We start from the raw sequence: 26063 nt of genomic DNA, 5'->3' as shown, positions 1-26063 counted from the left end.
TTTAATGCTTAGGGTTTCAGGATTGCCGTTTTCTCTGTCTGGCTTAGTTTTTCAGATCTTTGCTGTGGAGGGATGATGTAGTGCTTCTGCCTGTAGCACCATGTTGCCCGTAAGTCCCCCGTAAGTCTTCTCAAATCTATTTAAATCATGTTTTTAAAACTCATTTTTAAAGACTGGAGTTAATCCTTTTCTTCTAGCTGAAGAAGCGTTTTTTATTCTTATGAAACTTTAATACCTACACTTCACAATTCAGATTTTTAAAATAAAAATAATTAACACTTTTATTTTTTGCATTTATATGAAAATATATATGGACATTAATAGAAATTGATCTGTTACCAAAAACCTCCAATTCGATTAATTATCAATACAAATGTTAGAGATTATAACTACTAACATTATGCTATCTTGACACATAGTTCTTTTTATTTTTAATGCATGATTAAGATCATATTGCATTTATATTTTCTAGTTTTTAATTTTTTTTACTTACTATTGTGTATTTTTACCCATCACTAACAATACACTAAAGTATTTAACAATGAAAAGGATGAATCTTTGAGGAAATCTTTCTGAATGTAATAATAAAAAAAAGAAGCAAAGATGAAATAGAGGAGAAATAAAAAGAAAACTAGAGGACTGATCCAGGAGGTCCAAAATATAATTAATAGTAGTTTTAGAATGAGAAGATGGAGGGAAGAAAAGTTTCAAAGAAATAGACAAGAAAATTTCCTAGAACTGAAGGAAACAGATGTTCAGATTGAAACAGCCCACCAAGCACCAAGCACAATGAATAAATAAAGAACCACATATAATGGTGCCAAAGAGATGATCCTCAAAGAGTCTAGGGAGAAAATAAAGGTCATGCACAAAGGATCAAGAATAAGAATTGCACTGACCTTTTCCATAGCAATACTAAAAGAAGGTCATGGAGGTAATGCTTTCAAATTTTGACAGAAAACAGTTTCCAAAGTAAAGTTATATATCCAAACTCTTTATCAAAAGTGAGAATAAAAACATTTTTCAAAAAAGCAAGGTCTCAAAATACTTACTTCCCATGCACTGTTTTTCAGAAAGCTCTTCAAGAACAGGCTCCACCAAAATGAGAAGATGCCCAAGAAAAAGGAAAATGTAAGATGCAGAAAATAGGGGCCAATATAGAACAGGCAAAGGAGCTCAGGATGATGGTGAAGGAGACCCCAGAATGGAAGCTGGCAGCCAGCCTGCCAACCTGTCAGTCCAGACTACTGTCAGGTGCTGAGAGACCACCTGAGGGGTCTGAGCCAGTGGAAAATCATACTGAGAAGCCATGGAAAGTAGGATGTCTTAAATACACAGAAAGATAAACAGATGAAAAAAGAAGTATTATTAACACCAGAAAAAAAATTTTATAAGAAAAGAGACATAGCTATAGTTTATTATTCAGTTCATCAATGAAAAATATTGATAGAGTCACAATAATATAATCTGTGAAATTAATTTAGCCAAAAATTGTGATGTAGCTATTCTGTCTGGCAGAATAGGGAAAAGTCAAGGAGAGCCACGGGGGAGGGGTGCGGGATGGAGAGTTAAATCTGATACTCCATGACTGTCATGAATTGCATTGTGCCCCCCAAAATGTCTGTCAACTTTGCTAGGCCATAATTCCCAGTATTGCTTGATTGTCCACCATTCTGTCATCTGATGTGATTTTCCTATGTGTTGTAAATCCTATCTCTATGAGGTTGATGAGGTGGGATTAGCGGCAGTTGTGTTAATGAATTAGAACTCAATCTACAACATTAGGTTGTTTCTTACGCCAATCTCTTTTGAGATACAAAAGAAAGACAAGGGGACCTCATACCACCAAGAAACAAGAGCCCGGAGAATAGCACATTCTTTGGACCTGGGGTCCCTACACTGAGAAGCTCCTCAACCAGGGAAGACTGATGACAAAGACGTTCCCCCAGAGCTGACAGAGAGAGAAGGCCTTCCCTTGGAGCTGGTGCCTGAATTTGGACTTCTAGCCTCTACACTATGAAAGAATAAATTTCTTTGTTAAAGCCACCCGCTTGTGGTATTTCTGTTATAGCAGCACGAGATAACTAAAAGAATGATAGAAGTCTGTATAAATGCCAAGCAATGGCACATATTCCTGTTCCTTAGAAAAATGAAGGTAAACTCCAAAGGAAACAACTTAAAGGGTTAAAAGTTGTTCCCTCTGGGGAGGGGACTGGGTGGCAGGGGCTGGTTAGAAGACTGGTATTTTTCTCTAAGCCTTTCAGTACTGACTTATTTTTTTAACTATATACATGTATTTACTCTTGTAAAAATTAAAAAGCAACCTGTAGCATAGTATAAGTATAAAATAATCAACATGTTTCATTTAAGTGTCATAACAGACTTCACAGCAAAGTTAAGCAACGTATGTACTAGGAGTAAATACAAAACACTCAAAAAAGCCAAACACTACCTCTTTGGAACAAGGAATACTGCTGTGATCTTTTTCCATTATCAGCCATCTGAGAACATTTGGAATAGAGAGATTTTTCCATGTTGGCCAAGGGTTAACAAATCTCCCATCTTTTCCTCTCTTTGATTTAGTTACATCTTCCTCTAATCTGTAATCCAGTTTGAAGCTTTTCCTGGAAAATCCAGAAGAATCACTTTCTCTACAATTCCGTGCTGAATTTTGGCGTTTTCTTACTACTTCTTTAGGATATTGGCTACTCGTCATCAGGAACTGATTGCTTTCAGTTTCATCCATGTCCTTTGGTGAAGAACTAAAAAAGGAAGGGAGAAAAATACTGAATTTAACATAAAGGCTTTAAAGCATATTATTGCTGTTGTTGTTAGCTACCATCAAGTCAATTTCAACTCACAGCAACCCCATGTGACAGAGTAGAACTGCCCCATAGGGTTTCTAAAGCTGTAATCTTTAGGGAAGCAGATTGCCAACTTCTTTATCTTGCGGAGCAGCTGGTGGGTTCAAACTGCCAGCCTTTTGGTTAGCAGCCAAGTGCTTAACCACTGTGCCACCAGGGCTCCTTAAATCCAGTATTACTACTTGCTAAATAGAAAATATATTTGTTTTACTTGTTAGCATTACTGCCAAACCATTCAAAATCCCTTATCTGCCACAGTCTAAAACCACGTATTTGCCCAGCCAGTATTTAAACATATGAAATTTTGAATTTCAATGACATCTTATAGAATAAATTAAACCACCTTTATGAATCTATTATATGCTGATACTTGAATTGTTTAAATAATGTTGTTAATAACACATAGTAAGATGGATTGCCTTATTTCCTCAAGAACACCTCAAGAATTCAAATGATTTACATATAACCCCACTAGGCCGAGTCATTTTTACATTGAAGATAATCTGTTACCAATGTCCCTAAAAAGTGTAATGAGTCCAAATCCCAGGAAAGAAGATATCAACACATTAATTGAGAGGCATTTCAGTAATGTATTCAACTGGTTAACAATATAAATTTGAATAAATTTAGATTTAGGACTGCCAACTCAGTACAGTATGTATCCTAGCTATGTGACCTTGGGTAAGTTTCTTAACTTCTCTGAGCCTTGATTTCCTCATCTATAAAATAGAGATAATAATCTTATCTGTCTTCAAGGTTTATTTAAAAGAATTTAAAAAGCTAATATAAGTGAAGCACTTAGAAGTATGGTAACATACACATATGCACATGATAACAGCTCAGTAACTGTTAGCTGTGGCTGCTGACTTGTTACTACTGCTGCTACTTCTACCATCACCACCACTACTTAAATCACTAAAATTCTTAATTTCAGAACTATACAGGACTCCAGACATAAAACGATAAACGACGTGTCAAGAATATGCATTTACCTGCCATAAATTTCATTTCTTTCCTACTCTGTTAAGCAAACACTTGCTTTCTGTGTAATGAGTTTAAATAGAATGCATACACATAACACACTTCATAACCCTAAGAAAACAGACATAGTAATGGAAAGCCAAATATTATTTTTATAGCTACCTATGATGTTTAAATAGAAACACTGTCCAGGAGAGAGACAGAAAGAACAAAAACCCCAGGATGAATGTATATACTGAGCCAAATCTTTTTTTCCAAATTGTCTGTACGCTAAATAGTCTATGGTCTGGAGAATAATCACTCTTAAGAATTCACAGCTGACAAAAGCTAAAGTACACAGTATTGTTCAGCCATCCACTGTTTGTGGGAAAGTCTAAATAGTTAAGAGAAAGAGTCGAAGGATCTTTATATCTTGGGCAAATAACTTAATCTTCTAATCCTCGATCTTCTCATCTGTAAAAGAGCTATCTAGTACGGTTTGAAAGGATTAAATGAGCTAATGTGCATTAAGTGCTTGGCACTTACCAAGTGTTAATTCCTTTTTCCCTAGTCCTGTTAACTGGCCATACATCTAAATTCTTTAAGATCTATTAAAAAGCAAAAGATCTGGGTGATTAGTGCAAAGGACTAATGGACCACATGAACTATAGCCTCCACCATCCTGAGCCCAGAAGAACTAGATGGTGACTGGCTACCACCACCAACGGCTCTGACAGGGATCACAGTAGAGGGTCCCAGACAGAGCAGGAGAAAAATGTAGAACAAAATTCAAATTCACAAAAAAAGACCAGACTTACTGATCTGACAGAAACTGGAGGAACCCCCGAGATTACGGCTCCCGGACACCCTGCAAACTCAGAACTGAAGCCACTCCCGAAGTCCACCTTTCAGCCAAAGATTAGACAGGCCTATAAAACAAACAATAACACACACATGAGAAACGTGCTTCTTAGTTCAATCAAGTATACGAGACCAAATGGGCAACACCTGCCCAAAAGCAAAGATGAGAAGGCAGGAAGGGACAGGAAAACTACACAAATGAACACAGGGAACCCGGGGTGTAAAGCGAAAGAGGGAGAATGCTGACACAATGTGGGGATTGCAACCAATGTCACAAAACAATCTGTGAATACATTTTTTAATGAGAAACTAATTTGTGCTGTAAACTTTCACCTAAAGCACAATAAAATTTTTAAAAATTCAAAAGAAGTAAATACACATACACAAAGATCTGCGTAAGTTATCTCAGTTCTCACAGAAATACTTTGCTTGGGTTATAATTAAGTTCAGGCTGAGGCCTTTACGAAGGGCAGAAACAAAGACCATCCCATTTAAACAGCACTTGTCAGTTTTTATAAAACTACAGCTAACACTCGAGCACTATGATCCTTAGAATCCCTTATACACAGGTGTACACAATATAGCACATCTGCTTGAGTCTGGCTCTGGAGATGAACCTAAAAATTTCTCTTGTCAGAGAATGGAAACGATGTGACCTTACTTGAGTCCTGACTTCCCAGGGCTCTGGATGTCACACCATTCAGTCCTCAGTTGTTATTGATGGGTTCATCTCAGGTGTCCACCAGCATCTACTCATTCTTCTAAATGTACTCTGTGCTATTTTATTCCTAAATATCATGTTCAGCACTGAGTTTTAATTTGTAAGTTGTTTGAAGTTCCTTTGAATTGGGTTAAGTATAAATCTTAAGTAGAACCAAGAAGGAAAAAAGGACTGAACTAATTTTTATATACAATCTGAGTACCAATTTACTACTACATCAAGCCATATCTACTAAGGCAATCCTGAGTTAATAAATATAGAAACTTTTTAACTTCTTAAAGGCTCCTACACTTCTCCATCCTTATTACTTTTCCTCACATACCACCCCACTCCACATCCCCAATTTAAAAAAAGATGTGTTGAAGAGAGAAATAATAGCATTTCTATGCTGTTGTTAGGACAAGTACACCACAAGAACAATGATCATAAAGATGATTGAAACAGGAAACTAGTTGGGGAGAGAGAGAGGAGTGACAGAAAGGTGAATTCTACATTATTGAGACCAGGAGTTTAAAACAAACCTCTAGAAAAGAGTATTAAAAGGATGTTTGACGGGAACCGGGAAACAACACAAACGTAATACAGCCCTATTTCACCTTTTTGGCTATGGTTACTAGATTGGTAGATTACAAGAATGTAATAAAAATAGCTTTCAATATACTCCAAATCCACAGCTTTCAGCATAACACTGGAGAAAGTTTTCCATGATTTCCTTGGGAATAAGTTGAAGAAATGCATACTGGACACGTGGTGGAACTTAGCTCACTTAACGTCATATAGCTAAAAGGACTTACATAATGCATTAGTTTCTCCAAGTAGGGTCAATTGGTCCATTTCCACAGATCCACCAAAATAACATAAATCAATCCCCCACCTATCCTCAAAAAACTAAATGAATTTCCATGAAAGTGTCTCTGAGAGCTGAGAGTACCTGATAAAAAATTGGTTTTGGATTTTGACTTAGTTAACACTGAGTTGCTCTTTTTGATGGTAACTGGCCAATCACGAAACAAGTATTCTTTTACTTGATTCTGTTAACAAGGTCGTATCATAGGCAGATAAAAGAATTTGTTTATTTCCACTCCTATTTGTTCATTGCAGAATGGGAAGCATCCAGTCTACTAAAACCTTGAATCAAGTTACTTAAGATGCCTTAAGGAGAATCGGAGCTAGTCAAAGTCCTAATTCCTGCCATTTAGAATCTGAATTTGACTAACCTCTCTAGTTCTTAAAAATAGTAAGATGATGAGGGTTCTGAAGAGCTCTGAACCTGTGAACACTATAATGAGATCATAGGATGGGGATCTTGAGTTCCAATCTACAGAATCAAAGGCTGGAAAGAGAAGTACGACTACAATTTTGTAAAAGTCTATGTCACTCTTAATCACAGTTAGCTAAAACGAAAAATAGCTATGGTCAAAAAATAGTTATACATAAAGCCCACTTCTTCTTTATTCACTATTCATGGATCACACTAACAATATGTAGATGTATTTCAGTGTAAAAAGAGGTACATACATAACGCTCTATTCATTCAATAAACATTTATGGAGCAAAATTCCAAGCTAGGCTCTCTGAGAGATGCAAAGGTGCCATTGGCCATGCACCTAACCTTAAGCCCACAAGGGAAAATGGACAGAAAACAAACAGAATGAATTAACTACTGTAATAAATGTATACAAATGCTGTAGTAGTCAAAGGGTATAATGTAGGAGGGATTCATGGGAAGGGGTGTTTGGGCTGAGCCTTGCAGGCTGACTACGAGCTCATGCCTGTGAGGCAGGCAAGCCAGATGCCACTGTCTTCATTTAACAGATGAACAAGCACAAATCTGGACAGTTTATGTTACTTCTCTGCAAGGTAAAATGTCTAATAGATGGCAGCGCTGACCTCATGCTGCCCCTTGTAACGAAAAATAGTTTGTGAGATACGTGTATTTGTTAGATAGACAGTCAGATATTTTCACATACATATATATACACATATATGTCTATGCAGATATATGCATATTAAATAATATATATTTATTTTTAAATATGCATAGACATATATTTTTTAAATAATTCTACCAAATATATATTTTTGGCTCATTGTTTTAAACAACAGGGGATAAGGGATAAAAGAGAAAAAGGCACTGCGATTCAAAACCACAAAAACAAAAGGCATGACTTAGAGTTTTCAGACAGCATCTGGTAATCTACTGTAGCTGGGCCATAAGGAGCAAGGAGGGCTTGTGAGGCAAGACAGTAAAGATACAGAATGGAACCAGACTGTGGGCTTGGACTACCACATTAAGGAGTCTGAGCTGTACTGTAGGAATGGGGAAAAACTGAAGGGAAAAAACTTAGGGAAGACAACTCTGGTAGGAGGATGAAACAGAGTGACTAAAAACTGGAGGCAAGGAGATGGATTGTTGTTGTTGTTGTTATTAGGTGCCGTCGATTCCAACTCATAGCGACCCCATGTGCAACAGAACAAAACTTTGCCCGATCCAGTGCCATCCTCACACTTGTTGCTATGTTTGAGCCCGCTGTTGCAGTCACTGTGTCCATCCACCTTGTTGAAGGTCTTCCTCTTTTTCGCTGACTTTACCAAGCATGATGTCCATCTCCAGGGAGTGGTCCCTCCTGATAACATATCCAAAGTACTTGAGACGAAGTCTCGCCATCCTCACTTCTAAGAAGCATTCTGGCTGTACTTCTTCCAAAACAGATTTGTTTGTTCTTTTGGCAGTCCATGGTATATTCAATATTCTTCACCAATACCATCATTCAAAGGCATCAATTCTTCTTCGGTCTTCCTTATTCATTGTCTAGCTTTCGCATGCATATGAGGCCACTGAAAGTATCAGGGCTTGGGTCAGGCACACCTTAGTCCTCAAAAGGATATCTTTGCTTTTCAACATTTTAAAGAGGTCTTTTGAAGCAGATTTGCCCAATGCAATACGTCATTTGATTTCTTGACTGCTGTTTCCATGGGCACTGATTGTGGATCCAAGCAAAATGAAATCCTTGACAACTTCAGTATTTTCTCCATTTATCATGATGCTGCTTATTGGTCCAGTTGTGATGATTTGTGTTTTCTTTACGTTGAGGTACAATACATACTGAAAGCTGTAGTCTTTGATCTTCACCAGTAAGTGCTTCAAATCTTCTTCACTTTCAGCAAGGTTGTGTTATCTGTATATCGCAGATTGTTAATGAGTCTTTCTCCAATCCTGATGCTGCGTTCTTCTTCATACAGTCTGGCTTCTTGGATTATTCACTCAGCAGTTTGAATAAGTATGGTGAAAGGATACAACCCTGATGCACACCATTCCTGGTTTTAAACCATGCAGTATTCCACTTGTTATGTTCAAATGACTGCCTCTTGGTCTATGTACAGGTTCTGCATGAGCACAATTAAGTGTTCTGGAATTCCCATTCTTCTCAATGTTATCCATGATTTGAAGGATTAAAGAGTAGGAAACAGAAGCAGCCTAGGATATCCACTAATAGTGAAGCACTAGGCTACATGTTTTACACATTTCATTGAAATTAGTGCTCCTAGCAAAACTTCAGGGTGGGTATCATAATCCCATCTTCTAATTAAAGCACAAAGAGGTTGATACGTCAAAAGATGAGGCAGTAAGAGTGGAAAGAAAAAGAAGAGAGAGAACAGAATAGACCCAAGAGACAATAAAGATGAATCAATAAGACTTGAGAGTATCTGAATGGCCCCAAACTTTAGACAATTTATATGGGAGGTGGAGGGGGGGAATATAAAGAAGTGGGAGGAGTCAGAGATGACAGTATTACTAACCAAGTAAAGGAATTAGTGCAAAACGAGTATTTGGAGTGTGGGAGAGAGGATGGATTTCTGATCCAGGGAGTTTGAGGCCAAGTTTGAGATCACAGGAAAGCAATAATCTGAGAGGAAGTACTCACTGACTCCACACCCAATGGAGACGAAGACCCTGGAATCCAAGTTGCTTTGGGAGTGATTAACAGTGAGAGTGAGAGAACAGAGAGGTTTCCAAGGACCTGGAAAGTAAAAGAAGAGTGAAATATGCATTCAGGGATCTGTGTTCACTGGATAACAAACTTTTTCTCTAAGTTATCTATTCAGACTGTCTCCATTTCCTAACCTCCTGTCTACTCAGGCTTGCATCCCATCAATCCACAGAAACAGGTCTCACTACCAAATAGCTGTTAGCTGTCTTCTGTTAACACTATCCTCCCTCCACACCAACCTACACAAAATCCAGTCTCCAAAAGTGATCCTTTTAAAGGCAAATCTGACAAAACAAACAAAAAACCTTTGAAGGGTTCCCCCTTGCTCTCAGAATGTGGGCAAAGGTCATTATGATGGTCCATGAGGGATGTTTGTGTGTGTCCAGCCCTGCCCACACACTCCACTGCTCCCTGAGCCCAAAACATGCCACCTTACTCCATTTCCTCAGATGCAAAGTGCTCCCACCTCAGGGCCACTGACTGTCACTGCAGGGCCTTTGCACATGATCTTTTCATTTCCTTGAGGTAGGGATGAGTGTGGAAATAGATATTCACAGGATTATGTGCTGCTATGAAAGATGTTTGAGCAACACAAAATGTTGGGGCACTATGAGGCACCATTTCACACTATGCACTGTAAGAGTGAAATGATGGAAAGCAGCAGAAGCATGTAAGAATCTGGGCCATGATAATCTAGCCTGGTTCTTTTGGAGGAGAAGTACCAGGAACTCATCAGTGAATACACAAAACGACAAACTCTGCCAACAGACACTCCTGTCCCATGGTGAAATGCGTGGAACCTGCCTGAGAGCTGGATCATATGAGATGACTCCTGATCAAATATTAACCTTCTGGTCACTCTGTAACAACAATCCCATGAGGGACATCCTTAAACACCAAAGATCAAATGACAGAAAAACTGGAAATGAAGAAGAGTGGGTTATATGTATGGTCCTGCTATTAACTTGCTTTGAGCTTTGAGAACACAATCACTTAATATATCTAGGCTGGAATTTCTTTAACTAAATGTAGCAAATTTCCCAATTACTTTTTGTTATGTATATGTCTCCAAAGTTCACACTGAAAGTGAAAAATTCTACCTTGGTTTCAGGTCAACATTAAGTGAAAGGAGATTTGCATACTCATAAGTATATATAAATTGTAAACAACCTGTATTTTAAAAAGTGATACAGATATTTGATAATTTGATAAAGATCTTTACATAATACTGTACTTCATCCAGTTTCAGACACCATGAATTGTAAGGCACACTATTACATGCCACTAAGAAAGTAAAAATGCTATCAGTTATAATTATGTCATCCATTATATGACACATTTGGTATCAGTGGTATTAAAATATGAACAATGTCTGTCTTGAAATACAGCATTTTATATATGAAAATACATCTGTTGGAACAGAAATGAAAACATTAGCCTTGGTAATTAAATATACTTAGAAGCATAAATAATTTGTGAAACCTCCTTTCCTCTGTTTTTTGGAGCAAAAGACCTCTTTAAAGTGTTAAAAAGTAAAGATGTCATTTTGAGAACTTAGGTGAGCCTGGCCCAAGCCATGGTATTTTCAATTGTTTCATGTGGATGGGAAAGCTGGACAATGAATAAGGAAGACTGAAGAAGAATTGATGTCTTTGAATTGTGGTGTTGGCGAATACTGAATATACCATGAACTGCCAGAAGAATGAGCAAATCTGTCTTGGAAGAAGTACAGCCAGAATACTCCTTAGAAACAAGGATGGCGAGACTACGTCTCACATACTATAGACATGTTATTAGGAGGGACCAGTCCCTGGAGGAGGACATCATGCTTGGTAAAGCAGAGGGTCAGTGAAAAAGAGGAAGACCCTCAATGAGATGGACTGACACAGTGGCTGTGACAATGGGCTCGAGTATAGCAACAGCTGTGAGGATGGACAGGACCAGGCAGTATTTCATTTTGTTGTACATGGGGTCACTATGATTCAGAACTGACTTAATGGCACCTAACAACAACCTTTCCTCTGTGAACAACAGCTAGTTATAACACACACGAAACAGCTAAATTTGGGCTACAAAGCTAGAATCCAAATCCAAATTTAAAGATAACAAAGCCCTATGACAACTGATAAATATAAATTACTTTTTTTAAAAAATAAGAATATTTTCTACTTACTAAGACTCGTATTTCTGAATAACTGTAAATTTTTTTAAAGAGTGATTCAAGTTTCTAGAAAGAAGTCTCCAAATGGAGTCACATAACTAAGTTCCAAAGAAGGTAATAATGTAATATGCAAGAGTCATACCCATGAATTGAATATACTTAAGAAACTACAGTCAAAAGATTTACATTTAATAAGAAACTGAGCTCTATCACATACTTATCACATCATCTCATAACTGAATAGATACGTAAAGGTAGTCAATAAGCAATGAAAAAGTGCTCAACATCATTAGTCATTGTTAGGTGCCATCAAATCAATTCTGACCCAGAGCAACTCCAAGTGACATAGCAGAACTGCCACACAGGGTTTTTTTGGCTGTAATCTATATGGATGCAGGTCTTTCTCCCTTGGAGTGGCTAGGTGGGTTCAAACCACCAACCTTTCTGCTGGCAGCCAAGTGCTTAACTGTCTGTACCACCAGGGCTCCTTACAGAAATAAAAATTAAAACTACAATGAGATACCAGGATATACTCACTAGAACGATTAAAATTTAAAAGACTGGCAACACCAAATGTTGGCAAAGATGTGAAGCAACTAGAACATCTATATATTGCTGCAGCTGTTGTTATATGCTGTAGAGTCAATTCCAACTCACAGCAATCCTACCGGACAGAGTAGAACTGTCCCGTAGGGTTTCCTAGGCTGAAATCTTTATGGGAGCACATCACCAGGTCTTTTCTCATGTGGAGCGGTTGGTGGGGTCAAACTGCCAACCCTTTGGTTAGCAGCCAAGCCCTTAACCATTGCGCCATCAAGGCTCCTCAAATGAAAGCATACGTCCATCAAATACCTGTGCAAAAATGTTCACAGCAGCTTTATTCATAATAGCCAAAAAGTGGAAACACCTCAAATGTCAAACAACAGGAGAATAGATAAACAAATCACAGCATATTAATACAATTGAATATTATTCAGCAATAAAATAAACTACAGATACAAGCAACATTATGAATGAATCTCACAAACATTATGCTGAGCAAAAGAAGTCCGGACACAAAAGATTGCTATATGATTCCATTTACATGAAACTAGAACAGGAAAATTAACCTATGGTAGGGAAACAAAAAAAAAAACCAGACTACTCATTGGTTCCAGGGAGGAGGGACTGACTGGGAAGAGAACTTTCTAGGATAATGGAAATAGTCTATATCTTGACAGTTGTATGCATTTGCCAAAACTTCTCATATTGTACACTTAAGATCTCTGAATTTTACTATATGTAAGTTTTACCTAAAAACCCAAAAAATAAACAAACATGGAACTCTAAGTAGTAGGTTTGCATTCTGTAATTGTATAGGTTAGCAATTATAAAACTTTCTATGTATTCCAGATTTAAGCAAATTAGTTAACACACTGAGGATAATGGGAGTCAAGTTTCATACCATTGGGGGAAATATGAAGGAAGAAGACTAGAACATACCCTGTGGTGTCAGATTTGAATAGCAGGCATCAGCATAAACTTTGTGGTTTCTATTATATATTTATATAGATAGATAAATAAATATAGATGTGTGTGCATGTGAGAGAGAGAGAACGATTATTAAAGCAAATGGGGCAAAATGTAAACAACTGGGGAGAGGATATATGGACATGCCTTGTACTATTTATGCAGCTTTTCTTAAATTTTAAATTATATTAAAAAAAATTTTTTATAATGGCATTTGTACGTTAAGTGCTCTGTGTGCCTGTCTCCTGGGTGGCGATATGGCTCCTAGTGTAAGACAGGGCTCAGAAGGAGTCCTTCCAATACTAATTCTGACACCACTTTGCCTCAAAACACCAGCCGCACCAAAAACGTTTTTTCCTTTCAAAGCAAAAACCAAAACACACAGTTAAAAAGTTGTTGAATGACTGACCTTAGAAATGTACTGGAGCCTCACCATAAAGCCGCCCTTGGGGTCTGTGCTTGAGTCTGACAGGTGCCCTCATTAAATTAAGTTCTAAGGTCTGCAGTACACATTAGGAGGCGCCCTGACTGATGTGGAAACGAGGTGTCCTCAATCACCCACCCACTCTCACAAGCGCTTATCTTTTTGGAACAGAACTAAATTAAAGACTTGAGTATACTATAGTTTCTATAATAGGTTAAACATTTATTACACGGAAGACAATATAAATTCCATCTAATAGCTATCAAGTACATTCTCTACATTTCTTGGAAGATTAATTGCCTATTTAATAGCAGAAGGACTTACCCTCACGTCTCTAATCAAACAGAGGTCTGAGCTGTGACATTTGGTGAAGAGAAGTCTGCCAAGTACAAATATTTTACTCCAGTAATTGTACACATGGGTAAAACACTTTCAGAAGGGAAGAATTCTCTTTCAAAAGCAGATGTTTCATCATTTCTTTCACTGACATTTAAGATTTGCCAACTGCCTAGAATTGAATGTACTACTTCACCATTTAAGAAGTTAAAGAATACAATAATACATGAAATTGCAGATCACTGTTCCCAGACATCTAATAAATGCTAATTAAGCGACTGTCCACCACATATCAACAAAGATACTGACATAAAATCTGGCAAATATTCAGAACTGTATTTTCAGATTTCTCTGACTACATAACACTACATTTATAATTTTATATTTCCCTCCCTTATCTTTATTGAAGAAAAGGGTCCTTTTAATACAATGTTAAATAACATAGCTCATGAAAAATCATTCCAATTCATTGAAGTGTCTGCAAAGAGCCTCAATAGGTTAAAATTAAACTGCTCCCATCCTTCACATTCAATACAGATTTCATGGGAGACTGGCATTGACCCCCACAGGCATTCAGGAGACTGGGAGGAAGGCAGAAAGCGTGGGAAGTACCCTGGATAATGAAAGGGAGAACGTTCTGTGGGAGGCTGGTACACAACATACATCAACAAAGAAAGTACTGCACTGTTTTTCAGCTCTGTGGATCACTGGATTTCATTTTTAACTCACTGTATTGACTTAACCAGTTTCTCTAAGAAGCTAAAGAAAAGCAAAACAGAGAAAACTTAATATACAATACGTAGGAGCACACTAAAAATAAATTATGACAATTTTTAATGATTATTGAGTCAAAATATTAGAATTAATATACATGTGTGAATACATATATGCATACATATACATTTAGATATATGTATTTACAAAACAATGTATCTCAGAAGCAATTCATCTTCTCAGGAAGGAAAAGAACATTAGCTGGGAGTCAGGAAGACAGGACTCCAGTTCTACCATTCTTATTCATCTGTTAAATAAAGATAATAATCCTAAATGTCTCCTTGAAGGGCTGTAATGAGGAGTAAATGACACTATAGGTTGGTACTTCAAAGTGCTATACAAATGTAAATTGTTATTATTACTATTATTTATGTTCAGCAGAACAGTAAACAATACGTGATAAATACTTTTGATCCAACTGAATTGTTTTTCAGGTGAAAACAGAACATTTTAGAATTCCAGGGTAGATTGCTGAAAATTTTCCATTTTTCTTTGCTTAATAATTTTATGTATAAAGACTATAAGAATACATGTTCTTTATCCTTTATAAAAATCACAGTATTTTCTTGTATTAAAAAAACTGTATAAATTTGTCTTATACTCATCTGATTATAGACAGAAATATTATTTTGCCAGATAATTCACCAAAAACTGCTAGCTTATAGCAAGCATATTATACTCAGAATAGAGAGTTATGAGAGGAATGAATGAAAAACAATTAGGATTCTCAGATACTAACTTAGAATATGTTTTCTTTTCAAAAAGTAGTCAAGGACAACAAGTGATCTTTATTATAGATTGCCAAAGGCTTTGAAAATTCTTAACTATTAGACAAAGTTCAATATACTAAACTATAAAGCCATTTTACAGGCTATTCACAGATTTCAAGTCACCAAAATACACAGATAGCGCTTCTATTACAATACGGGTTTTTCTTATACAGTCATGCGCCACATAACATTCGTTCAGGCAACGTCCAACTACATATACATCCGTGGTCCCATAAACTCAGAAATTCCGATTGGAGAACGAGATGTAGATACACGAAAACATCTTTAACATAATAACACAGTAATAATAATGTTTTGATGCAAGTCGCAAAGCAGTGCCCTTTTGTTATCACGAACCATTGTTTATGTACCTTGAAGTTTTAATATAATAGGCTTTACGGGGGTTGGTCTGTAACTACAGGTTGTGCATAAAGTGGACTCAGTGCACGCTGTCTAATAATAATAGGAAGTATGTCATAAATTTTAAAAGCATGTAAAAAATGGATAGAATTAAAGTATACTTTAATCAGCTGTCAGGAAAAAGCACATTACCAGGAAAAGGGGTAAAGAATAAAAATATTTTTAAATAAGTATCTCCCAACCTTGCTCCCTTGTCATCCCTTTAAGCCTTAGTTTCCCTGTCAATAAAATAGGAATAGTAATGGTGCCAATTCACTGGGTTATCACATGGGATAAAGGACACAATGTACATAATACAAAGCCTGGTGCCGGCACATAGTAGACTCTCAATCACTGTAAACCACTATTTTATTATACACTGTTTAATAAGGGTTGTTGTTATTAGCTGTGGAGCCCTGGTGGGCAGTTCGAACCCACTAGGGCGCAGTTCTACTCTGTCCTATAGAGTCGCTATGAGTTGGAATTGACTCAATGGCAACGGGTTTGGTTTTGGTTTTTTTGGCTGTTAGCTGCTTGTCAAGTCAGCCTGCGACTCATTGCGACCCTATATACAACAGTTGAACCGTTGTGATCTGTAGGGTTTTCAGAAGTACAATACCAGGACTTTCTTCCTAATAAGGGTTAGTAGAATATATATTCCATTTTAAAATTTCTGCACTAAATAGATGTGGAGACTGAGGACAGCAGCATGAATAAACTGAAATAGAATAAACTCTGGAATGTGTTTTTGTTCTTATACTTGAGTAAGAGAAGACTTGGTCTTCTAGGAGTTCACAAAACTTCTTAAAACAAATATGAAACCACAATTCTCCACAGGATTCTTATGCAACCCTATAGCTCCTTGTGGCCTCACCAACCCTCCTGAGTTCACCAGGAGATTCACATAAATCTTGATAGTTTCTTGATTCCAAAAATATAATCACCCTCCCCTAACCCTTTCATCTTCCCTCAGTGAAACCAGGAGCAGAAATGTGCAAATTCAGATACTATTTAGACTCTGTACTTTCCCCAAGGCTTGAGCCCCAGTAAACAAGGTTCTTTTGCTCAAATGAAAAACTTCCCACAATGTGAGCAGGCAAAACAGGCAAGCAAGGCCAATTGCAGATAAACCCAGAGGTAGTTAAATTTGTCCCCTTAAGCATTTCGGTGTCTTGCCTTTCCTACCCAAGGGACTCTACTAATCTCAGATTCCATCTCCACCCCCCCACCCCAGCCCCCTTCCCAAAGTCAAAACAGGTTGTCAGGAAAGGATCTGATCTCCAGTTTGTGACTGATAAGGAACAACATGTGACTCCTCTCTAGGGCATATCCAAGGTGGCTGGACATAAAATCTTAAACTAGTGATTCTCAATGCTGGCTGCACATCAGAATTACCCATAAATCTTTGGAACGATTCTGATTCATAAGCAGAGTTGAGAACTACTACTTTATTAGCAAAGAGGCACGACATCACCAAAAGAGGTCATCAGCATCAGCAAAGAAATAGGACATCAGCAAAGTCATCAGCAGAGAGGCATTTAGGAGGGACTGAAATAAATTCTCATTAAGCTGTCTGCTATAAAGCCTACTCTTCTTCCCTGCCCTGCACTCGAAATTACAGAGGTGGCATAAATCCCAAAACTGATACACAGCACTAGGACTAGGATGATGTGTACAGCTTGGTACAAAGTCTGATAGGGTCACAGACTTGTACTCAGTTCATCTGAGTTACAAACTTGACCCTGTGCTCCCAAGAAGCCAAAGGAAGGAAGAAAAGAAGGGAGGGAGGGAGAGAGGGAAAAAGGAAAGCGAAAGAGAGAAAGGGAGGGAGGAAGGCAGGGAAGGAAGGAAAACACAATCAGTAATGGTTCACACTGTCCATAATAACTCACAACAGTCTATACATCATGAGTGCTCAATAAATATTTATTGAATGAATAAATGAAGAACAGAAGCTTAAACTCCTAATCACTCTTGATTTGGAGACAGTTAATTATTTTTGAAAAGATCACCTGCTGGAAATAACAGAAGAAGTAAAAGTAACCAAGGTACAGTGAGACAAAAGTCAACAAAAGACATTCCCACCAACTCTATTGTTTTTGTTTGGTGCCGTCAAATCTGCTTTGACTCATAGTGACCCTGCGTGTAACAGAATGAAATGCTGCCTGGTCCTGTGCCACCCTCATAATCATTGCTATGTTTGAGCCCATTGTTGCAGCCACTGTGTCAGTCCATCTTGTTGAAGGTCCTCCTCTTTTTCGCTGACCTTACCAAGCATGATGTCCTTCTCCAGGGACTGGTCCCTTCTGATAACATGTCCAAAGTACATGAGACAAAGTTTCACCATGCTCACTTCTAAGGAGCATTCTAGCTGTACTTCTTTCAAGAAAGATTTGTTCATTCTTCTGGCAGTCCATGGTATATTCAACATTCTTCACCAAAACCATAGTTCAAATGCGTCAATTCTTCTGCAGTCTTCCTTTTTCACTGTCTAGCTTTCACATGTATATAAGGTGATTGAAAATACCATGGTGCACCTTAGTCATCAAAGTGACATCTTTGCTTTTTAAGATTTTAAGGAGGGCTTTTGCGGCAGATTTGCCCAATGCAACACATCGTTTAATTTCTTGACTGTTGGCTTCCATGGATGTTGACTGTGGATCCCAGTAAAATGAAATCCTTGACAACTTCAATATTGTCTCCATTTATCATGATGTTGCTTATTGCTTATTGGTCCAGTGGTGAGGATTTTTGTTTCCTTTATGTTGAGGTGCAATCCATACTGAAAGCTGTAGTCTTTGATCTTCATCAGTAAGTGCTTCAAGTCCTCTTCACTTTCAATAAACAAGGCTGTGTTATGGGCATATCGCAGGTTGTTAATGAGTCTTCCTCCAATCAAATAATCTAATTTTCTCAGATTATTTGCTCAGCATATAGACTGAATAAGTATGGTGAAAGGATACAACCCTGCCGCACGCCTTTCCCATTTTTAAACTACACAGCACGCCTTGCTCTGTTCGCACAACTGCCTCTTGGTCTATGTACAAGTTCCACACGAGCACAATTAAGTGTTCTGGAATTCCCATTCTTTACAATATTATTCATAACGGTGATGAAGTGGTAGTAGAGCGGTAGAGTGGTAAATTCTACAAAATGCCTATTCTAACGTCTCGTCTTCCTTTTCTCCTTACTAACAAACCCCAATTTTACTTAGGTTAACTCTGCATCCCACCACCCATCTGTCAGTGTTGGATTGTGCGTTGCTTTGATGCTGGAAGCTATGCTACCTGCATTAAGCAAGGGGCATAGTAGGCAAATCCCACCTTTATTGATAACTGCATGGTAAGGATTATCATGAATACAATTCCCACCTAGAAATTGATGCAGTGTTCACATTCCCACGTTTCCATTATCCTCATCGCCAGCCACCCATGTGGCACTTTCTCTCTCTGATCCTAACCATCCAGAGTTAGGCCAGAACTTACAAGTTAAAAGGATATCGACCTTCAGATCCACTGCCTGTGCAGCCCTTTTCTGAATTAGCCACCCTGAGTTGAATCAGAGTTCACAAGTTAGAAGGACTCAGTTCTTTCCACTGCTAGCCCTTGCTAGCTCTCACTGCACCCAGTGGGTTCATCAATTCTCTAGAGCAGCTCACAGAATTCACAGAGAATATCTATACTTAAAGTTACCCATTTATTATAACCAGAAAGGATACAAAGGAAGAGATGCTTCTGACCAGGTCTGGGAAGGTCCTGGCATGAGACTTATATTGCCTCCAGGGACATGCCACACCCTTCTGAGAGCACATGCTCTCGCCAATCCAGGAAGCCCCCCATCCATGTTCAAAGCCTTTTATAGGTTTCATTGCAAAGGCATGATTGGGGCCTCATTGCATAGCCATGACTGACTGAATCACTAAATATTCACAATTGATTGTACCATGTCCATCCCTTCCTGAAGTTAGTTGCAGGTGTGGTCTTTGTGGTCCCCATTCATTTGCACACGGTTCTCAGGTGCTATCTGGAGGTTTTACATAATAAAGGCAACTTCACTGCTTGGGAACTATAAGGGCTATCTTTCAGGAACCAAAGACAAAGGCCAAATTGAGTTCTTTGTATCACTACCAGTTTTTCAAACAGCAGCAGGGTTACCCATGATGGGCAGGTTTCAGGTTTTCAGACTAAGACAGACTAGGAAGAAAGGCCTGGTGATGAATCTCTGAAAATTAGCCAATGAAAACCTTACGGATCACAACAGAAAACTGTGTACTTGCTTTGAACACATCATCAAGAGGAATCAATGCTAGAGAAGGACACCATGTTTGGTGAAGTAGAGGGCCAACAAGGGCGTGCAAGGCACTCAGTGAGATGGAGTGGCATGATAACTGCAACAATGGACTCAAACATGCTGATGAATGTAAGGATGACACAGAACTAGGAAACATTTCATTCTATCGTACATAAGGTCACTGCGGTACAATGGATCACTTTTATATGGCCTTTCTCGCCATGGTCTTGTAACTCCCACCAAAAGACTGGGTGGGACTATTCAAATGAGGTGCTTCTGGCCCACCAAGAGGACTGCATAGCTTGCTAATAATGTAAATATGGGGCATGGCATCCTTGTGGGGGTGGGACTGTGCAAATAAGGTGTATGGAACCATAATGGGGAGATTGGTCAGTTTTGCCATCCTGCTAGCTTAACGAGAGCCAATTCCAGAACAGAGAGGTGACCTACTACCACCAAGAAAGAACAGCTAGTTGTGAAGTGTGTTGATTGGACCCAGAATCTCTGCGCTGAGACCCTCCTAGACCCAGGAGGCAAAGAGAGAGACAGAGAGAGCTGCAACACAGAAGGCAGTGAGAAACTGCGGCTGCAAAGGCAGCAGAACTAGGAGACCAGCGGGAGACATGTAGTGGGCTTCCCGGAGAAAGCTGAGTGCCCTCAGGAAGGAAGCTTGCTGCTGGAGTAAGGTGCCTCCAGGCACTTGGTGGAGCTAGGTCTGCCAACCCACTGAACTAGCTGAGTGCCTTTGGGCTGAGGCTTACTGGTGGAGCGCGGTGCCTCCAGGCACTTACTGACAGAGCTAGAAGAGTTTTGTAACACATGCCTAAGCAGGGCAGAGGCCAGGCCAGCCCAGGAGGCCACTCGGGGGGTGAGGGCCTGAGAGAGGCCCACCTGCTGCCCGGCTGAGAAGAGGCTGTCCTGATCAAAGAACTGTATCCTAAATGTTCCTGAACCTAATTGTAACCTGTTACTTCCCTAATAAACCCCATAACTGTGTATGGTCTGTGAGTTCTGTGTGGCCACTGCAATGAATTATGGAGCCCAGCAGAGAAGTGCTGTGGTAGGGATGGTTAGAAGGTGGAGGCATGTCTGACCCCCACCTCATAGGAATCAGCCTTGAGCTACTGATGCTAACAATAATTCTCTCTACCCCAGAAGTCAGAGGAGGTCACACACGCCCGCCCGACATTTTTACAATCGCCATGAGTCACAGTCAAATCGACAGGAGATAACAACAGCGGGGGCACTGGGAGGGGGAAATAGGGAAGTATTGCTTAAGGAGTACTATAGTTAGTTTCCGGTATGGGTGAGAAAACAATTTGGCAACAGAGGTGATGGTTATACAATATGGTTAATATAATTTTCACTGACTGTATATATAAAAATGGTTAAAACAGCAAATGTTTTAACTCCCTGAGGGACCGAATTACTGGGCTCAGGGCTATGGGGACCATGGTCTCAGGGAACATCTAGCTCAACTGGCATAACATAGTTTATAGAGAAAATGTTGTACATTCTACTTTGATGGGTAGCATCTGGGGTCTTAAAGCTTCTGAGCAGCCGTCTGAGATAGTCCACTGGTCTTACCCCATCTGGAGCAAGGGAAAATGAAGAAAACCAAAGACATAAGGGAAAGATTAGTCCAAATGACTGATGGACCACAAGTACTACAGCCTCCACCAGACTGAGTCCAGCACAACTAGATGGTGTCCAGCTACCACCACTGACTGCTCTGACAAGGATCACAATAGAAGGTCGTGAACAGAGCTGGAGAAAAATGTAGAACAAAATTCTAACTCACAAAAAAGACCAGACTTACTGGTCTGACAAAGACTGGTGAACCCCTAAGAGTATGGCCCCTGGACACCTTTTTAGCTCAGTAATGAAGTCACTCTCGAGGTTCACCCTTCAGCTAAAGATTAGACAGGCCCATAAAACAAAACAAGACTAAAGGGACACCCCAGCCCAGGGGCAAGGACTAGAAGGCAGGAGGGGACTGGAAAGCTAGTAAAGGGGAACCCAAGGTCGAGAAGTGGAGAGTGTTGACATGTCGTGGGGTTGGTAACCAATGTCATAAAGCAATATGTGTATTAACTGTTTAATGAGAAGCTAGTTTGTCCTGTAAACCTTCATCTAAAGTACAATATTTAAAAAAAAGAAAAAAAAAATTTTAATGGTGAATGTTTTCTTATATATATTTCACCACAATAAAAAAAAAAATGTTTTTTATGTCAAACTTCTCAAATTTTGGTGATTTTAATATGTGCTCCAGCAATAATATTCACTCGGTTCAAAAACCTATTGAGGTTGTCAAGGATTTCATTATTCTTGGATCCACAATCAACGCCCATGAAAGCAGCAGTCAAGAAATCAAACAACGTGTTGCATTGGGCAAATCTGCTGCAAAAGCCCTCCTTAAAATCTTAAAAAGCAAAGGTGTCACTTTGATGACTAAGGTGCACCTAACAACCCAAGCCATGGTGTTTTCAATCACCTCATTTGCATGTGAAAGCTGAACAATGAATAAGCAAGACTGAAGAGGAACTGATGCCTTTGAATTACGGTGATGGGAAAGAATATGGAATATACCGTGGACTGCCAGAAGAATGAGCAAATTTGTCTTGGAAGAAGTACAGCCAGAATGCTTCTCAGAAGCAAGGACTGCAAGACTTCATCTCACATACTTTCAATATGGTTTATCAGGAGAAAGACATCATGCTTGGTAAAACAGACGGTCAGCAAAAAACAGGAAGACCCTCAACGAGATGGACAGACACAATGGCTCCAACAATGGGCTCAAACATAGTAATGATTGTGAGGATGGCTCAAGACCAGACAGTGTTTAATTCTGTTGTGCATAGGGTAGCTATGCGTTGGAACCAACTCGACAGCACCTAACAACGACAGGTTCAAAAAAATGGACTCTAAACAGCACAAACACATTTATATACAATGGATATTTGGTCTACATATAATATAAAACTGAGATACTATATGAGGAAAGATTGAGAGAGGAATCAACTCTCATCCAAGAATTTTAAGGTATCTCAACTTTGGAAATGGTGGAAAAGTCCAATTTTGATGTTTTAGTTCTGTGGTATCACGATAGGTTAAAATTCTTGTGAGCGTAGAAATAGGAATTGTGTAAGTAAAAGAGGGTAGACTTGGCACATACTCTCTAAGGTTCCTTCCAACTTGAACATTCTGTGATTCAAGTCATCACCCAGGTCATCCCTGTACAGGTGAAGCAAGTCAGTCCAAAGTGTTACATGACCTTCCAAGGGTCCAGCTCTAGCTGAAGATGAAGCATGGGCTATATATTAGCCATGCTCTCACCTTACTTATTCTTAAACATAAACCAAAAGGTGGGCAGTTAAAACCCAGCCAGCAACTCTGAGGGAGATAGATTTTGTGATCTGGTTCCGTAGTAAAGATTATAGCCAATAAAACCCTATAAGGCAGTTCTACTGTCACATGAGGTAACTATGAGTCTGAATCAACTCGACAGCACCCAACAATAACCCAGGTTTAGGTGTACAATCTATGGCTGTGTTGTTGACCAAAGCTTGCTGATTCAAACCACTCTACTGGGGTTTCAATGGTACCCCTTTCTAACTAGATTCAGTGTTGTATATATTCTGCTGAACGATGGGGTTGCTGTGCTAAGGGACCTTTGGCAAATCACTAAATTCTCCAGGGCTCAGTTTCCTGTCTTCCTCATCTGTAGAATGGGGTTAATAATCTCACATATCTTATGTCTATAAAGTCACACTAAAAACAAATATATAAAAAAAAATTTCCAAGAGCTTTTTAAATTATAAACTTTAGTGTATTATTTAACCAACGGAGTTAAAAGACTGTATCTCTAACATAACAAAACTGCTCCTGGGAATATATGACTTCATATATAACCTGTTGCAAAAGTTTATTAATAAAATATTTAAATATACAATAATGGTTATTAAGTTCAAAAGACAAGTCGAGCAAAGCACTATAAATTGTAGACAGGTAGAATTCTTCAGTATTATAGCAGGTAAAATATTACTTGAACCTTATGCTGAAAATCACATGGGTGACTTTTTAATGCCAACTTCATACATACCTTCAGGATAAAGGTACTCTTTGATCATCAATTATGTGCACTGTTCATTTCCCCAATAATACTTCAATAAAAATACTTTTTGGTTGTATGCATTTCAGTCTAAAATACTTAGGTCAACACAACTCTCCAGCCATAACCATATTATTTACATAAAAAGAGTAAAAAGCAAAGGAAAAAACCACCATATCCACAGCTATCAACCACTGCACAAAGAAAAAGCAGAATGCTCTCATAAGGAGCAACAATAAAAAATTAAAGGCAAATGTTTTCCAAACACAGACTAAATGTTCATAAAAATCCCATCCGTTTTGCAAACTCACAAATATCCATATACTCTTAACCATAATACATGAAGGTGACTGCATCCACTAAAGTGTAACCAAAACCCTATGATGGAATGCTTATATTAAAATGTCCTTCATACAGCTTTAACTGGACTAATTGCAAAACTAAATTTTGCAATATAAAACTTGCACAATATAATTTGGAACAGTGAGTTAAGATAAGGGTGTAAGAAATACAGGAAGTATTCTCCTCTCTTGGAGACTACTGAAATTCTTGCAGCAGCAAAATCTGCTGCATGTAACAAAATAAAACCATTGAAAATCGTGATTATATTGTCAGTTGACTTAAAATCGTTTTAATCCCTCAATCTCGCTCTTAAATTCTTATTTAAAAATGTACATTTCCCTTAAATTTCTTCTTTAACAGATCTAATATTTTCCTGCAACAAAAGCATACGATTATGGGATATAGGTAATCTTTTCTTTTTAACGATTATATAATTTCTTTCTAAACATGCTGAAGCCTAAGGCTAAATCAAAACCAATGTAACTGCTAGACTTTCATTTCTAACAAAGATGGGAATTACCTCTTATTTTTTAAGGGAACTGTACTTCAAGAACGACTTTCTGAATAAATTAATCTGAATTATCAAACACCAAACACTTCATACTAAGCCAAACGAAAACAGATGAGTCATATTATAACATATATACAACAACCTACAGTAAAGGCAAGGACAAGAACTAGATGACTTTTTAAAGGCTGGTAACTTTTCTCATTCCCTAATTATTTTCCAGGTCCATTTGAGGAGCTATGCATCAGACGCTAAAGCCTGTCCAAGTGTATTTACTTCAACTACCAGGATCACAGAGAGCTCCACCCAGGGGGGTAAAATCTATCTGAATGCATATTATGCAAAAACTGCAATAATACCTAGTTTTAAAAACCACCACAGAACCGAAAACTCAAGAAAGCATCGGTTCCCACCACCCCGCCCCACTCTGATCTATTCTCTTGCTTTTCATTTCCAATCCGTGGTTAACTTTCAAGATAAAAGAGGGGAAACCTGCTGGAACGGATTTTCAGAAGACAAATATTATAGAAAAAGAAATAAGTTGGAGATCAATTCATTCACATACAACCAAAAGAAGATACACCACATGTACTACAATCCGTGAAGATGCAACCTGGTAATTTGCAGTAAAGATGGGATCTTAAACAAATCCCAGAGACGGCTACTCTCCCAAAGTGAAAAAATAATGTGGCTCCTCACCCACGCAGCTTCTGAAATGCAGGCTCCGCAACTCTCGACGTGCGGAAACTCAAAAGAACCCATGCCACTCACAAGTGCAGCATCTCCAGCTTGAGGCAGCGCTTGGGGACCGGACAAAACCCACGCGCCGCCCGTTCTATTCTACTTCGCAGAAGAGTCCAAACTGAGCCCCTGAGCGGGGGGTATAGGCTGCTCCACCCAGAGACCGAAGAGGAAGCAGCAAAGACGCGGAAGACAACCCTGGACGGTACGAAACCACTTTCCACGTACGCCCTCGGGGCAGCTCACAGCACCTGGCGCCAGGACTCCCGGCAGGCGAGCCGCGCAGGGGCCAGGTCGCGG

At 38.8% G+C, this 26063-nt stretch overlaps 1 protein-coding gene across 4 annotated transcripts in view; it reads right to left on the bottom strand.

Moving 5' to 3' along the window:
• Positions 1-26002, bottom strand: part of NAPEPLD (N-acyl phosphatidylethanolamine phospholipase D) — a 46677-nt gene extending 20675 nt beyond the window's left edge. For 2 of the 4 annotated variants that reach the window (XM_004390723.2, XM_023725518.1), the window contains exons 1-2: positions 4643-4702; positions 2453-2762 (exon numbers count right to left, since the gene is read on the bottom strand). In XM_004390723.2, coding sequence (XP_004390780.1) covers positions 2453-2746 — 294 coding nt within the window. In that variant the 5' untranslated portion in view covers positions 2747-2762; positions 4643-4702. Of the gene's footprint in view, positions 1-2452; positions 2763-4642; positions 4703-9332; positions 9429-25721 lie in introns of those variants that run through there. The other 2 variants (XM_023725517.1, XM_023725516.1) reach the window with 2 other exon arrangements.
• Between the last annotated feature and the right edge of the window lie 61 nt (positions 26003-26063).

This window comes from Trichechus manatus, unplaced genomic scaffold (assembly GCF_000243295.1).
Source record: "Trichechus manatus latirostris isolate Lorelei unplaced genomic scaffold, TriManLat1.0 scaffold00326, whole genome shotgun sequence".
NCBI classification, from domain to species: domain Eukaryota; kingdom Metazoa; phylum Chordata; class Mammalia; order Sirenia; family Trichechidae; genus Trichechus; species Trichechus manatus.
Note: the sequence above shows the minus strand (reverse complement) of the source record. Positions and strands in the feature narration are given on the sequence as shown.